At 40.9% G+C, this 15,105-nt stretch overlaps 1 protein-coding gene across 5 annotated transcripts in view; it reads left to right on the forward strand.

Moving 5' to 3' along the window:
- The window catches only part of PLPPR1 (phospholipid phosphatase related 1), a 199,661-nt gene extending 187,429 nt beyond the window's left edge, over positions 1-12,232 (forward strand). For 3 of the 5 annotated variants that reach the window (XM_080667332.1, XM_080667335.1, XM_080667333.1), the window contains 3 exons: positions 1,093-1,269; positions 4,687-4,818; positions 11,095-12,225. In XM_080667332.1, the coding sequence (XP_080523458.1) occupies positions 1,093-1,269; positions 4,687-4,818; positions 11,095-11,127 (342 nt within the window). In that variant the 3' untranslated portion in view covers positions 11,128-12,225. Of the gene's footprint in view, positions 1-1,092; positions 1,270-4,686; positions 4,819-11,094 lie in introns of all 5 variants that reach the window. The other 2 variants (XM_080667331.1, XM_080667334.1) reach the window with 2 other exon arrangements.
- Positions 12,233-15,105: the final 2,873 nt, after the last annotated feature.

The following is a 15,105-nucleotide window of genomic DNA, read 5'->3' on the forward strand; positions in this document are numbered from 1 at the left end:
TAGAGTCGCCCTAACCAGTTTGGCTCAGTGGATAGAGCATCGGCCTGCGGACTGAAGGGTCCCAGGTTTGATTCCGGTCAAGGTCATGTACCTTGGTTGTGGGCACATCCCCAGTAGGAGGTGTGCAGGAGGCAGCTGATCCATGTTTCTCTCTCATTGATGTTTCTAACTCTCTATCCCTCTCCCTTCCTCTCTGTAAAAAAAAATCAATAAAATATATTTTAAAAATGGGGATCAGTGCACCCACCTTTTAAAAAAAAATACACTAGAGTGGATAGAGCTGATCACAGTTGTCCCAAGGAATGTGGAAATTAATTTCCAGCACAACTGAAATCTATTTGTGTAACACACTGGTTGGGAAGTTCTAATTTAGTCAAACAACTAATCAATAATGCTTTTGTATTCATTGCTTAGCAGTGTGAAGAATCAGCTAGCAGTATGGGGGATGCAAAAAGGTAAAATGTAGAGCCATTCACCTACCTGATCTTCTCCATAAACTTCATTCTCATAGAAGGATTATTTGGTATCTGAGAATCTCACATGGGTTTCCTAATACCCAAAATGGTGCTTAAATTTGTTACATGAAAACTGCACGGTGTGGTTCAGTGGTTGAGCATCGACCTATGAACCAGGAGGTCAGAGTTCCATTCCTGGTCAGGACACATGCCTGGGTTGCAGGCTGGATCCCCAGTAGGAGGCGTGCAAGAGGCAGCCAACTGATGATTCTCTCTCATCATTGATGTTTCTATCTCCCTCTCTCTTCCTCTCTGAAATTAATAAAAATATATTTTAAAAAAATACACCTGTGTCTTCTGAATCTGATCATTATTCCATGCTCATTCTTCCTGTCAAACATAATTTTTGTTCACATGTTCCCTAGAATACAAAACACCATGATTAATGGACATCTATCCATTGTTCTTGCTGCAGTAGTTTTCTACCTAAACTCTACTGCGGAGCTGAGGGGAGCTGTTCACCTGATTGATGTGGTTGCTTTGGCACAGCCCCTGTTTGCGTGTGTTGGTGCGTGTGCATGTGTGTGCACTGTATGAGGAGCCTCCGGGTCACTCCCCAGTCTCTGTCCTGTTCCAGATGTACATCACAAGCACAATCAAGACAAAGAGCAGCCGACTGGCCAAGCCAGTGCTGTGCCTCGGGACCCTCTGCATGGCCTTCCTGACGGGCCTCAACCGGGTCTCTGAATACAGGAACCACTGCTCCGATGTAATTGCAGGCTTCATCCTAGGCACTGCAGTAGCCCTGTTTCTGGTAAGTCAGCTTCCCTCTTTCTACCTTTCTCCCTTCCGTGTCCTCTGAGAGGCTGCCCATGGGGAGTCAAATTCCCAGAAGTCACAGTCTAAACCCAGGTTTCTCTGGCTGAACCTTGCGAGTTGCAATTATTCTCCAAGTATTACACATCCTATTGTTGCAAGAATGATTTCTAAAGCATCCTTTCCTTCAGAAATGTGATTGCATATCCCCCTGGGGTTGGGGTTGGGGCGGGGGGGGGTGGGGAGGGGAGATTGCCCAGGAAGAATGGTTGCTCCACTTTCTTCAACACTGTGATTGGGATTGGGTTGGGGCTGGGTCTGGGGCTGGACAGACTAGTGTTTGCATACCTTCAAGCCATTGTTCTAACATATTTGTTCAGGATGTGTGGGGAGAAGCTAAGTGTTGACTGGGGGAAGAACAGAGAACAAAGACCACTGGTGGAAGCAGGCAGCCCCTTCCCCAGCATCCCAGGAAACTGAGCTCGGGCCCACTTGCATATCTCACTCAGAAATAGGAAACCTCTCAGCTAACCACAAACTTCTTAGAAAGCCTCTGTTATTATGTGAGCATGCCCTCGGACATCTTGTTTCTGCAGCAAGTGGCTTCTCAACAACATATTATACTCTTCCTAGAGAAGAGCTGTGAATAATACAGTTTTCTCCATATTTTCATAATTCTGATGATATTTTAGTTTCTCAAATACATGGGGATCTGGCTACCTCTTCAATTAGGAAATCCCTTAATCTGAGTTGGATTGGAAGAGACGAGGTTAATTTTTATTGTTTTTGTCTTTTTTTACAATTTTATTGAGGTATGATAGGCCTATAACATATGGCGCAAAAAGTGTACAATTTGATCAATTTTGACATATAGATACATCCTTCTCTCCCACCCTCTCCTTCCCCTCATTCCCAAGCTACCACTGATCTTCTTTTCTTCACCCTATATTAGTCTTCGCTAGGATTCCATAGAAATGCAACCATATAGTATGCATTATTTTTCTGGCATCTTTCACCCAGCATGATTATTATGAGATTCATTCATGTTGTAGCATGTATCAACAATTCATTCGTTTTTCTTGCTGTATAGTATTCTGTCGCATGGGCATACCATAGAGGTGTGAGTTTTTAATAATCCTCAAGGGTTTAAAATAGACCCAAAAGGATTTACAGTCACTCACCAGGCCTGGAGAGCCACATGTTGCACATTAAGTGAATCCCTCACAATATTCAGCCAGCTTCCCCTCTGAGACTGAAGCCATCACAGTCTGGATGTCCCCTCCCATTCTGCAGTCATTCAGACTGGCATCTCACATAGGAGGATTTCACAGTCCTGTGACCTAACTCCTCCTTGTCCTCCCCAACATATATAAAATACACACATGCCTCTCCCAACCACTAACAGTTTCCCAGTGTTTTTGCTGGCTAAGATAACACACAGAAAATGCTCACGTTTATTCAGAACACTGATTGGGAAACTCCATTCTAATTCAAAATTATTTTTAACAAATCTCGGCTTTTCTTCTATAATGGAAGGTGGACTTAAGTGCAAAATCTCTGGGTGAAGGCGCAGCAAGAGTGGTGCTGAGGATGTTCTGAGGCGCTGATGTCTCATAGGGGATATTTTCCTAAGGTTGCTTTTTTTGAAGAGGGAAAGACTAGAGGTGACTTCAGAGAGGATAGAGTTTTCAAAGAGACATTAATACCGCATAAATGAGATGGCTCAAAAGGAAAGCCAGCCAATTTTGCTGTCCTTCAGTCCTGGGGCCAGCCAGCCCCAGGTAGAAAGAAAGAGCAGTGCTGACTATCCCCCAGAAAATGTGATGGGGTTTTTCTAGGATGAAATCTATAAAATGCTTTGTGTTAGCTAAGGCCCCATATACAGATTCTGCTTTAACATTAAACTTGTTTTCTCTCAGTGTCTCATAGCCCTGCTTCCTACTGTGTGGCCTATTATTGGCTTCCCAATTGATGGCAAATGTCAAAATTTGTTTTCCACAAATGATCTTTTTGTAAGACCCAGCCCTGCTATTGGGTTGCTTGGCCGGTGACAGACCACACTAACTACATGTGCACATGTACACAACCTCACAGGCACACTCAGGAAGCTGGAATATGAAAGGGGGAGGATGTTATAGAAAAGACTGGAAGCATTCCAAAACAGGAACTTGGAGAGTAGACAGAAAAAGGGAGGAGAGTCTAAGAAGAGGAGCATACTTGTGGCATATGTTCATTATTGTTTTGTGTTTCCTTTGAAGATGAGAATGGTGGGTGGAGGGGGAGATTATTAGTTGAGCAATTACTATATACCCTACACTTTATGTGCACCAAATCATGTGCCCCTAGAACAACCCTCCCAGTATTCTTATCCTCGTTTTATAGAGGAGGAAAGTGAGGCTCAAAGATAAGTAACTTGCCCAATGGCTACACAATCAATAAGCCATGAATCTAACCTGAGTGTTTTCAACTCCAGAGTCTCTTCAACTTCAACACCTTCCACTCCTCCCATTTCCTGAATGGGGGGAGTTTAATCAGAGATTGGGGGAGGTAGGGAATATTTATGAAAATGTTCTGCAGGATTGGAGGAATGACAGGAAAGATTCAGAAGCACTGGATATAGAAACAAAGATGCAGAACAATGAAAGAAAGAGCGTGGGAAGAAACAGACAAGCTACATGGGCAACAGAAGCAGGCCAGATGGTAAAAACAGACTGAGGTATGAAGGGGAAATAAAGAAGAGTAGGTAGTAATTTAGAGGGAAAGTTTCTTAATGGAAGCAATAAAAGCGTCACTAATGAGTTATTTAATCTCAAGCATATAGCGGTCACATAATTTAAGGGTGATCATTTTAGGTAGAAGTTCAAGACTAGCTAACAGTGAATGAGTACTTGCTCTATGTTTGGCACTTGTTAAGAGGCAAAATATTATAGTGGTGTGAGCTATGGAGTTTAAATCTCTGTATGACCTTGGGCAAGTTATCCAGCTTCTCTGTGCCTCCTTCTCTAAGTTGTAAGATTGTTGAGAAGCTTAAATGAAGTAAGTAAAACTCTCAGGACAATGCCAGACACATAGTTGCCCTCAATAAATGTCAGGCGTTTTATAGTCATCGTGTCTTTTCATCGTTACAGATTTATGAGGTAGGTATTACATTGCCCTCATTTCACAGGCCAGGCTCAGTGGGTGGATGGGTTCTCACTGGCCATCTGGTGATTAAGCAGGTGCTTCCTCAGCACTCAGAATGTGCTCGCAGGCAACCTGGGCCACACCCCAGGTCTTTCCATGGAACCTACCCACTGGCTCAAAGGAAGAAGTCACTATGGCAATGACATTCTAAGGGAACGGCCTGCCACTCTCAGAGATGGCCAGGCACTGATGGCTGTAGTCTGACCCAATCTTTTTACCCCTCATCCTGCAGGGAATGTGTGTGGTCCATAACTTTAAAGGAACACAAGGATCTCCTTCCAAACCCAAACCCGAGGATCCCCGTGGAGTACCCCTAATGGCTTTCCCAAGGATAGAGAGCCCTCTGGAAACCCTAAGTGCACAGGTATAGTAAAGTGGCTGTAGCAACCAAACCCACAGGCTCAGGCCTGTCCCTTAGAAGGGCAACTATTCCATGCAGCTATTCTATTGAAAGCAGGCTCCACTGCATCTGCCCAGCAGCAGAAAGTCTGGTGTGAAGGCCCTCAGGAACTTCACAGCTTCCCTCGGTTAGTCCTGCCTTTATTCTGGGGCTGGCAATCATGAGACCTCAGGAAGTTCTTAGCCTCACGTAAACCTCAGCCTCGGCTGCTTCAAGATATCTTGGCTTCCAGGGTAATAGCACAGTTAGGAAATCCAGACCAATTATGTGGGAGGTCCATTTGATTTAGTAACTAGGATAATATTTGAAAAGAAAACGGTTTTGTTATATGTACTGACAGATGTAAACTAGAAGCACATTTATAAAGTTATTAACAAAATATATGCACGTGTCCTTTTGGATCTGTTCTGATGACAACCATCAATAACTCGATGCAACAATACTTGCTGATCACTTATTTACACCAGGGATACAGAAAATAATTAGCCACACCATCCTTGCACTCAAAGAACTCTCAGATGATTAGGGAAGGCACAAGTCAGTGAGTCATCATAAGCTGGCATGATGAATCACAGGTCCAAGATTTGCTGTGTGAATATAAATGAAGAAAGATATATTCTGCCCGAGAAGACAGGGAAAGCGTGGAGAAGATGGCATTACTCACTCACTCACTTTTACCTTGGACAGTTGCGAGGGGCTTTACAAATAGACTCTGATGTGAACAAAAACCTACTGAATCAATAGTATCATCCCCATTTACAGGTTAAATATAGGAATACTGAAGATCAAGGTGTTAAATCACTTGCCCAAAACCACATACCTCGTATGTCAGAGAGCTAAATGGGTAGTTCTTTAAGTAGAGAGGGGAGTGATTTCTGCCCAAATATTTACTTTCTATAACAATCTATCTTGAAATGTGGTTTCCATTTGGCCTTTTCTTATTAATATTTGTATAGATCCTGCAAAGGAAAGTAAGTCACCTCCCCCTAGAATTAGTGTGTGCTTCACATCAGTACAGCATAAAAATATTTCTCACTATTTTATTTAAAAATTATTAATGCCCTAGCCAGTTTGGCTCAGTGGATAGAGCATCAGCCTGTGGACTGAAGGGTCCCAGGTTCTATTCTGGCCAAAGGCACATGCCCGGGTTGTGGGCTTGATCCCCAGTAGGGGGCATGCAGAAGGCAGCCGATCAATGATTATCTCTCATCATTGATGTTTCTATCTCTCTCTCCCTCTTCCTTCCTTTCTGAAATCAATAAAGAAATATATTTTAAAAATAAATAAATAAAGATTATTAACTACCAGTCATCTCTCTAAGATAACTATCCTCTTAAATATTATCAATAAACCAAAAGAAAAATCCAATAAAGCTATTTCCATCTGGGGAAAAATATGTAGGGCTCTCCCTTAAATCCAGTGCCAAGTATTTTATTTGTTTATTTTCTCTTAACCTGTACTAAGATGAAATTTTTGACTCAGTCTAATTAGAAAGAATGTACTGAAAGATATCTTACTGGTTTATTTATATATAGCCTGTTGATGCAGGTGGAATGGCAGATTAGCTTAAATAATGAGACCTTGTAATGAAATGGTGAAATAGACCCTCCCTCATTTTTTTCCCCTATCTAATTATGTCTCTATACCTGGTGAGGTCAGAGTGGTTCCCTATATTTTTTGAAGTGAAGCAACTAAAGACAAAGGTCAGTTTGAAAAGGAAACAGAAATATTTGCTGAGTTCCACAAACATGTCAATCTCCCTGTCCTTGTAAATGCTGTTTACTTCACCCTGAACATTCCAGTCTAAGGACACCTTGTTTCCACCCATCCTTCCTCCCAACATTGCTCAAGTGTAACCCTCTGTCTGAAGCCTTCTCCAGATTCCTTCTCTCTTCTCTTCAAGACCATGAGTATTTGACCAGGCCAAGAGACAACCGGGCCATATTTTGGGAGATTCCACTTACATTGAAAAATGAAGTGCCAAACAGGGTTTCAAAAACTGCTATTCACAGGATATGTTTTAAAATTTATTTTAATTAATATATTGATTTATTGCTCACAATAGGCAATGATGGAACTTCTTTCACATATCTTTGTATCCATGTAGATCACCTCATCTGGGTACAACTTGAGGCCTTTCCTGAATACCAGTCTTGGGCCAGAGGACCCTCAGAGTCCCTCTGGACCACCCCTCACAATTAAAGCCAAGAATATCCCCTCACGTCTGCCTCCTACAAAGACTTAGAGATCTTTGAGGATCTGAACTATATCTTCCTTACTCTTCATATTTCCTGGCATTCACTAGGTGTGAAATAATGTTTGGTGAGTAGACAGATGCAAGCCAGAACCAAAGCCTGAACTAGACACTTGAGTCAAAACAAAGAACCTAAAATCAGGCCATAACCTTGCTGGAAATTAGAAATGTATGAGCAACAGTGAAACAGGACTAATGCAGACTAGTTCAAGTAAAGCTACAGGAAGCTGGCTGGAAGTTCTTACCTCTCAAGTGATGGCTTCCATACCAACGTGGGAGATTCAAGTAACCACCCACCTGCTGTTAATGTCAAATATTTCCACAGGGTTAGTGAGGAGAATATTCCCTTTATTTGTTGGTCAAGAAAGTTGGCTTATGATGAGCCATCACATTCGATCTCACAAGAATCCTGCAATTGGCATCATTATTCTATTTTATAGATGAAGTAAAGTAAAGCACGAAGGGTTTAAGTAATTGCCCAAGGTCGCCCAGTCAAAATGAAGACACAAGCCCATCTATTTCTAAAGGCCCATCTATTTCTTTTTATATATATATATTTTATTGATTTTTTACAGAGAGGGATAGAGGTAGAAACATCAATGAGAGAGAAACATCGATCAGCTGCCTCCTGCACACCTCCTCCTGGGGATGTGCCCGCAACCAAGGTACATGTCCTTGACCTCCCTTGACTGGAATCAAACCTGGGACCTTTCAGTCCGCAGGCCAATGCTCTATCCACTGAGCCAAACCGGTTAGGACAAGGCCCATCTATTTCTAAAGGCCTGATTTAATTCAAGGGACATTTCATTTTGAAATCTGCAACTCTCAGCAATTGAAAATGGAAACATGCCATAGGGGTTAGTGTGTTTGAACTGAGCTACAGCTCTTCCCAAATAAATATGTATGCCCTGCCTTTTCCCCTGAGTGCAAGAGCTCCCTGTGCAATTCCAACATCCGTGTTTTCTACTAGAAGCTAGTCCTTTGCCATTTCTGAATTAGAGCCAACTACCCAGGAGGAGGATCTGGGGGATCTGAGAGATCTGAACCTCTCTTCAGATCACCATTCACACCCATGAAATCCATCCCACTGTTCAAAATACCTCAGGAGAAGAGTAGATTGTCTGGATGGGGAAGGGTACCCAGTCACCCCTCTTTCCTTCCTCCTGACACTTTCTTCTTCTTTTTTTTTTTTTAATATATTTTATTGGTTTTTCACAGAGAGGAAGGAAGAGGGATAGAGAGTTAGAAACATCCATGAGAGAGAGAGACATCCATCAGTTACCTCCTGCACACCCCCCACTGGGGATGTGCCCGCAACCAAGGTACATGCCCTTGACCAGAATCGAACCCGGGACCCCTCAGTCCCCAAGCCAACGCTCTAGCCACTGAGCCAAACAGGTTAGGGCCCTCCTGACACTTTCTTTCCCCTTTGCCACATAAAGTCTCCAGAGCTACTGTGTTGCTTTCCTCTCTCAAATATCAACTCAAATTTGAATGTCTGCCTTCTGTGATTCCCCTTGATTGAGTTGATGGAAACAGGGTGCATTTTTCTAAAATCTTTCCCAAGTACTGAAGAGAAACCAGAAAGTAAATAATTAGAGAATGCAAACAAAACAAAAATGGCCACGTTTCTGAAGCATTATTCTGTGGTCCTGTAGAGTTATTTGATCTTAAAGACACTGGCTGCAAGCCAGCCACGCTCTACACGCCCACATTCCCCAGAGCAATCAAGCTTAGCGCTGAACAATTTATCTCCTTGTCAAACACAAGAAACTAGAGATGAGACTGTTGTGTTAACTCATTCTGGGTTTGGTGTAAAGTCTCCTTGTATCTCCAGATTGGGGGGGGTCGGGGGGAGGACTTTCTTTTTCTTTTTTTCTTTTTCCATTAACACACACAAGAATCTAATCCATGGGAGATCCAAATGCCTGGGACCTTACTCCAGGAGATTCTAGTTCAGCAATTTGGAGGCGAAAAAGATTATATTTAAGAAAAATTCCCAGAGGAATTCTAATGGCCCCCTTTATGCCAGTGATATCAAAGATTTCATATTCTAAGTAGAAAAGAGGACTTGGAGAGAAAGAAATCTGCCCAAAGTCACCCATTTAGTTATCTTAGAGTATTGGATGACTTTATCTTGACCTTTTACTCTTAATATTATAAATGACCAAAGTATTAGCCAAAAATCAATTTTCAAAAAGAAGGCATACTATAACACAATTATTTTTCACCTTATGGTAAAAATGCATCCAACCTTAATTTTTACAAATATGACAGATAAGAGTACCTTGAAAAATACAAAATAGTCAGTTTCTAAAATTCTTAGTTGAGCTCTCAAACCAGAATCAGGAAACCTGTAATAATTAATTAGAGCTATAGCCACAGTTTCTTAAGGTATTTGCCAATTCTATGGACTTGGGAGCTGAGGATGAGATGGGGGAAGTGGGTGGGGAGAGGTTAAGTTCAAACAAAAGAGGAAGCTTTGGGCTGCAAAAGGTGGGGGTTATGCAGTTAACCCTTGAACAACATAGAGGTTGGGATCTGACCTCCCCCCCACAACACACACAGAGTTGAAAATCTGTGTATAAATTTTGACTCCCCCAAAACTTCACTAATAGTCTACTATTGACCAGAAGCCAATAACATAAACAGTCAATTAATACATATTGTATGTTATATGCATTATATACTGTATTCTTACAATAAAGTAAGCTAGAGAAGAGAAAATATTATTTTAAAAATCATAAAGGAGCCCGGCCAATGTGGCTGAGTGGTTGACAATCGACCTATGAACCAGGAGGTCTAAGTTCGATTCCCGGTCAGGGCACATGCCTGGTTTGTGGGTTTGATTCCTAATAGGGGGCATGCAGGAGGCAGCCAAACAATGGTTCTCATCATTGATACTTCTATTTCTCTCTCCCTCTCTCTTCCTCTCGGAAATCAATAAAAATATATTTTTAAAAAAGAAAGAAAATCATAAAGGAAAATACATTTACAGTATTTATTGGAAAAAATCTGCTATAAGTGGACCCACACAGTTCAAACCCATGTTGTTCAGGGGTCAACTGCATATATAAGTTATATAAACAAAAGATAGGGGTTATATAAGCAAGCATATAAACAAAAATCAACTACAAAAAGCTGCAATCGTAGGAGATTTTAACACATTTCTCTCTGTAATTAATAAGCAAACAAAATATAGTAAGACATCAATGTTTAAAAAGGGTGATCTAATGTGCATTATGTATAATCCTTCTCAAAACACATGAAACATGAAAACAGACCACATAGAAGACTATAAAGTAAGTCTTGAGGAATTTTAAAGAATCTATGTCATACAGACTATATTCTCTAGAAAAAAATTTCAAAAATACCTAAAAAAAAGCCTATATATTTGAAAATATTAAACTCACTGCTATATAACTCATGACTCAAAGAATAAATAATATGGAAATTTTTCAAAAATTAGAACTGTCCAATATTAAAAACATCTATAATAATAAAAGCATAATATGCGAATTAGACTGATGTCCTTCCGGATGACCTTCCGGACAAAGCCAGGGCTGTGAGGGAAGCCTGGGTCCCGGGTTCCAGAGAGAAGCTGGTGCCAGCAGCCAGGGGAAGGAAGGCCTACTCTTGCATGAATTTCGTGCAGCGGGCCTCTAGTTACCTTATAAAAGATGTGGGAGATAGCTATAGTTATTTGAGATCCTATATATAGTGAGTAAGTATAACATAAAGCAGAATTATATACAGAGAAAAAATTTAGATGAAAAAAATAATCTGATTTGGGTTGAAAAATGAGGGAAGATTTACCAGGAGAGGTAATATTTCAGAGGTCTTAGAAGAGCATATCAAAGAGAGGGAACAGCCTGTGCAAATTCGAGGAGACAAGAAAGCAAGAGATATTCAGGGGCAGAAAATGAGTGTGTGCTTGTAGGTGTCAATCAACCCAACGCTCAGATTGTATCTGCTTGTGTTTGCAGAATCACTCTGCCTCCATGACCGAAGTTACCTGAGACGGCTGCTGTGTCACAAGCTGTTGTTTTTTTTTAATCACTCTCCAATTCGATACTTCAAGACACACAGTTACTCGATGTCAAACTGTGAAGACAAGTATTATGTTTATCTAGTTAGAAGCTAATGTTTTGTACATTTTTGTATGAGGAAGTGATGTAGCTTGCCCTGATTTGATTTTTTTTTTTTTTTTTTTTTTTTGGTCAGCTTTAATATATTTATGCCAGAATTTCAAACCAACAAAATTTTCTTCTTGTTCAAGTGTGCATTGAAGAACCACATTTATTCAATGATTGATGTTGTTTTGTGATATTTGTACACAGATCTTTTCTCAGTTTTATAGACACAGAAATAAAATTAATATTAACAATTCACTTTAACCTTTATTATCACAGTTGCTGCCTCCTCCAGAATTTTTGAATATTAATGAAAGTTAACTTTTGAGTTGCAGGGAGGACAATGTTGGATAATGACAAATCTCAAAATCAAATTGTACAGAAAGAAATATTACTTCAAAAAGAACTTGGTGTTCTGATCTCTTAATGTGTCATTGCATTCTGAGTTAAAGTAATATATGAATGAAGTCACTTCGTTACACAAGACAATTGGCAGAAAAACCCTGAATTTGAGGGGTGTTGGGATTCTATGATTCTTTCTTAGGCAATGGTCTCTCCCACCTAAGAAACTCAGATGATTCTGGAATTATGCCCTTGGGCAGGCATGTGACACTCGCCTTCTTTCAAAAGCAGCCAGCACCAGCCTCCCCTGTCAACTCAATAGTTTTGTATATCATATTGTATGGACTTTATATGAAAATGAATATTTTACAGTTTGCACAGTATTATTTTACAGAAAGGTTATCAGAGCATCTACAACCCAGAGCCCAGAGCAACAGCTTGATTTTGTGACTTTTAATTGTTCTAGAATTTTAACTGCATCTCATTTTTCTAGCATGGTGATAACCGATGTGAAACTCCTTTAAGAGAGGAGCTCCCTTGTTTATACCTATCCGAACGATTTCTTGACACTTCCATGTTGGCTCTTCTTACCTTTTTTTGTACATTTTTTTTTTCTAAAGAGAAGGAAAAAAAAGTTATCACAAAATGTATTCTGGCTCATGTCCTCTGTTTCAAGCTTCATCCACTGGGCGGAGGTATTGGAATCATCACAATGAAGTGTCCTCAGTACACATTTACACACTGCAGTTCCAAGCCTGCTGAGCTAAATCCTCAAAGAGGCTGCACATACGGCACCAATGTTAGAATCCAGGTCTTCCTGGCTCCGAATTCCACTCTTCCCACTACACCACGATACCTTCAATGCAGCCAAAGGCTTTTTTCTCAAAACAAAAACAAAAAACACACACAGTTACCTGCTTAGATGGTTCAGGGGTGGTGTAGGTGAAATACCTACTTAGATGGTTCTGGGGATGGTGTAGGTAAAAAAAAGCATGTCATGAGAAGGAACTTGCAAGCTTTGGGCTCTTATATAAGCTATCTACATGTAATGTTGCCCAATTTCAGACTGATTCATTTTCTAAACATATTTTAGGATTTTTATTTTATAACAACAGTGAGAGTTCAACTCTATTTCATGCTCATGGAAAGACATTCTGGAAAATGCTGTCAGGCTATACTGATTTTACATTACCCATTTCTTGCCTCAACGAGAGGCCATTTAACTATCTAACTACCAGATGGTATTTTCAAGAACTTAAGTTGACAATTTGAGCATTAGCCTCATATTCTTCTCTCTGGTTTCAATCTGGAAGGACCTAGTAGAAACATCCCAAGCTCTCTAGCCACAGACCCCTATTTCCTGGCCTTTGGCTTCGGGTGTATTGGTACATAATGGAGTCATGTTCCACAGGACACCACACTGAGGTACTTAGAACTAAGGGGCATGTCTGGGTTCACATCGCTGGGACCCCTGGGCCAGTCTGATTCCTACCGTTACGCCATGGCAACCTTGGTGTTGCCCCTATGTAGCCCCAAGTTGTTTCATGGGCCTCACATTATCTTTCAAGCCTGCCAACTGAGATTCATTTCTTAGGGCTAGGGACGCCTCACATGGGCCTCCTACCAAAGCAAAGCCCCCTGTCTACATAGGACAAGTGGCCACTTAGCCTCAGAAAGAACGAATTCTGCAACGATCTTTTCTTCCTCTTTTAAAGGAAAGCCCAGAGGAGCCTGAGAAGTCTGACTCACTGTGAGAGGGAAGTAGGAAGAAACAAAAGAAAGGCTAATAAAGATTGTTGATATAAGCAACCTCATGAGACTATTAGCCCCTGAGGATAACTATGACATATTTCATTTCTTTGATTCAGCACCCAGAACAGGGTTTGACACAGAGTAAACAGTTAAAATGTGTCACGTCTATGGATTACAGACTTCCTCCTAATTTGGCTGAAGGAGACCTGACTCACTTTGGACAAAAGAGAATTTGAGTGGTTCCTAAAGGTATCTGAAAGATAAGTTTATTTAGATACAGGAATAATAAGGGTGAGGAGACTGCACTCAGCAGCTATGAACATGTGGGTATCTCTTTCAGTAAGGCCTAAAGATCTCCCTGTTAGGCTGTGATTGGCAGAAGGGCTGTATGTTGCTCTACTGAATAAGAGAATGCAAACAGGCATAATCACATACTCAGAAAGAGAGGGAGTCGGTATCGTTGGGATGATTTAAAGAGCAGAAGAGCCAGGAGTAGAATTTTTGTTTCAAAAAGTTGACTTGATTTCCATATTATGTGCAACTACCAGAACCTCTCAAGGGTGTTAAATACCTTGGAAGCAGATACATCAAATACTAGATGCCTTTGTTTTAAGGAGTATTTACATTAAAGCTGTTATACTATTTCTGCCCTGTTGAATTCAATATGTGGCCTAGAACTAGCCTGCCATTTCCTATCATCCCTGGTACTACCATGGGAGTTTTGTAATGAACACCAAACCTCTTACTTGCGTCTTTGTTCTTGATCCAGATGTCCCAGGATCGATTGGTACATTTATTCCTTCGATACGTATTTAATGAGCTTCTATTGTGTGTCAGGAATTATGCTAAGAACTGGGAATGTGCAGCAAAATAAATTGACCTACTTCTTACCCTCATGGAACTTAGAATCAAGTAGAAGAAAAGGAAAACAACCACAAGCCAATTCATATATAATTAGTGCTTTGAAGGGTGACCTGATTTAGATAGAAAAGGCTTCTTAAAAAAAGTGACATATATGTTAGAATGAGTAGGAAGTGACTAGATAGAAGCAGAGAAATGCATATGAGCCCAAGGAAACAGCATGTGGAAAGGTCCTGGGGCAGGAAAGAGCTTTATGCCTGTGAAGAAGTAAAGGGAAGCCAGAGTGACTGGAGGACAGTGAGAGGTATTTGATGATGCTGGTGAGCATGTTGGTGGCTTTGGAGGCCTTGTTGTGGATTTTAGAACTTACTCTAAAGTTACAGGAAGCCCTTAGAAGACAGAAAGCCCTCAGTAAGCAAGAGAATAACATAATCAGGTTCATCTTTCTAAGAAATCCTTCTGAGCTGCTTCTGTGTGTAAAATGAGTTGAACAGAATCCAGAATGGAAAGGAGATGATCAATTAAGAGGTCACTGTATTGGGCAAAGCATGATTATGACTTGACTAGGGTAGTGGTAGTAATAATGGAGAGTGGGTTGGAAGGATATGAAAAACAGTGGGGAGGTAGACTCAACAGGATTTGAAGCTGGATTGGATGTGGTAAGATGACAGCTTTCAGTAACACTTTCTTTCTAGAGAAACTTTTCTAAATTTAACTCCCCTGCTTGGGAGTTACAATTACCACCACCACCCATCCGTATTTCCATAGCTTTTCATAGTAACTTTACCACAACTGGCGGGGCAGGGTGTCAAGGCAAGGAAGGTGTGGTCTCTGATTCTACCTGATCACTCAGGCAGGATTCTCAAGACGGAAGTCACCACATGCCAGGTCTGAACCTCAGCCTTGCGG

The sequence above is a fragment of the Plecotus auritus genome (assembly GCF_963455305.1).
Source record: "Plecotus auritus genome assembly, chromosome: 5".
Classification (NCBI taxonomy): Eukaryota; Metazoa; Chordata; class Mammalia; order Chiroptera; family Vespertilionidae; genus Plecotus; species Plecotus auritus.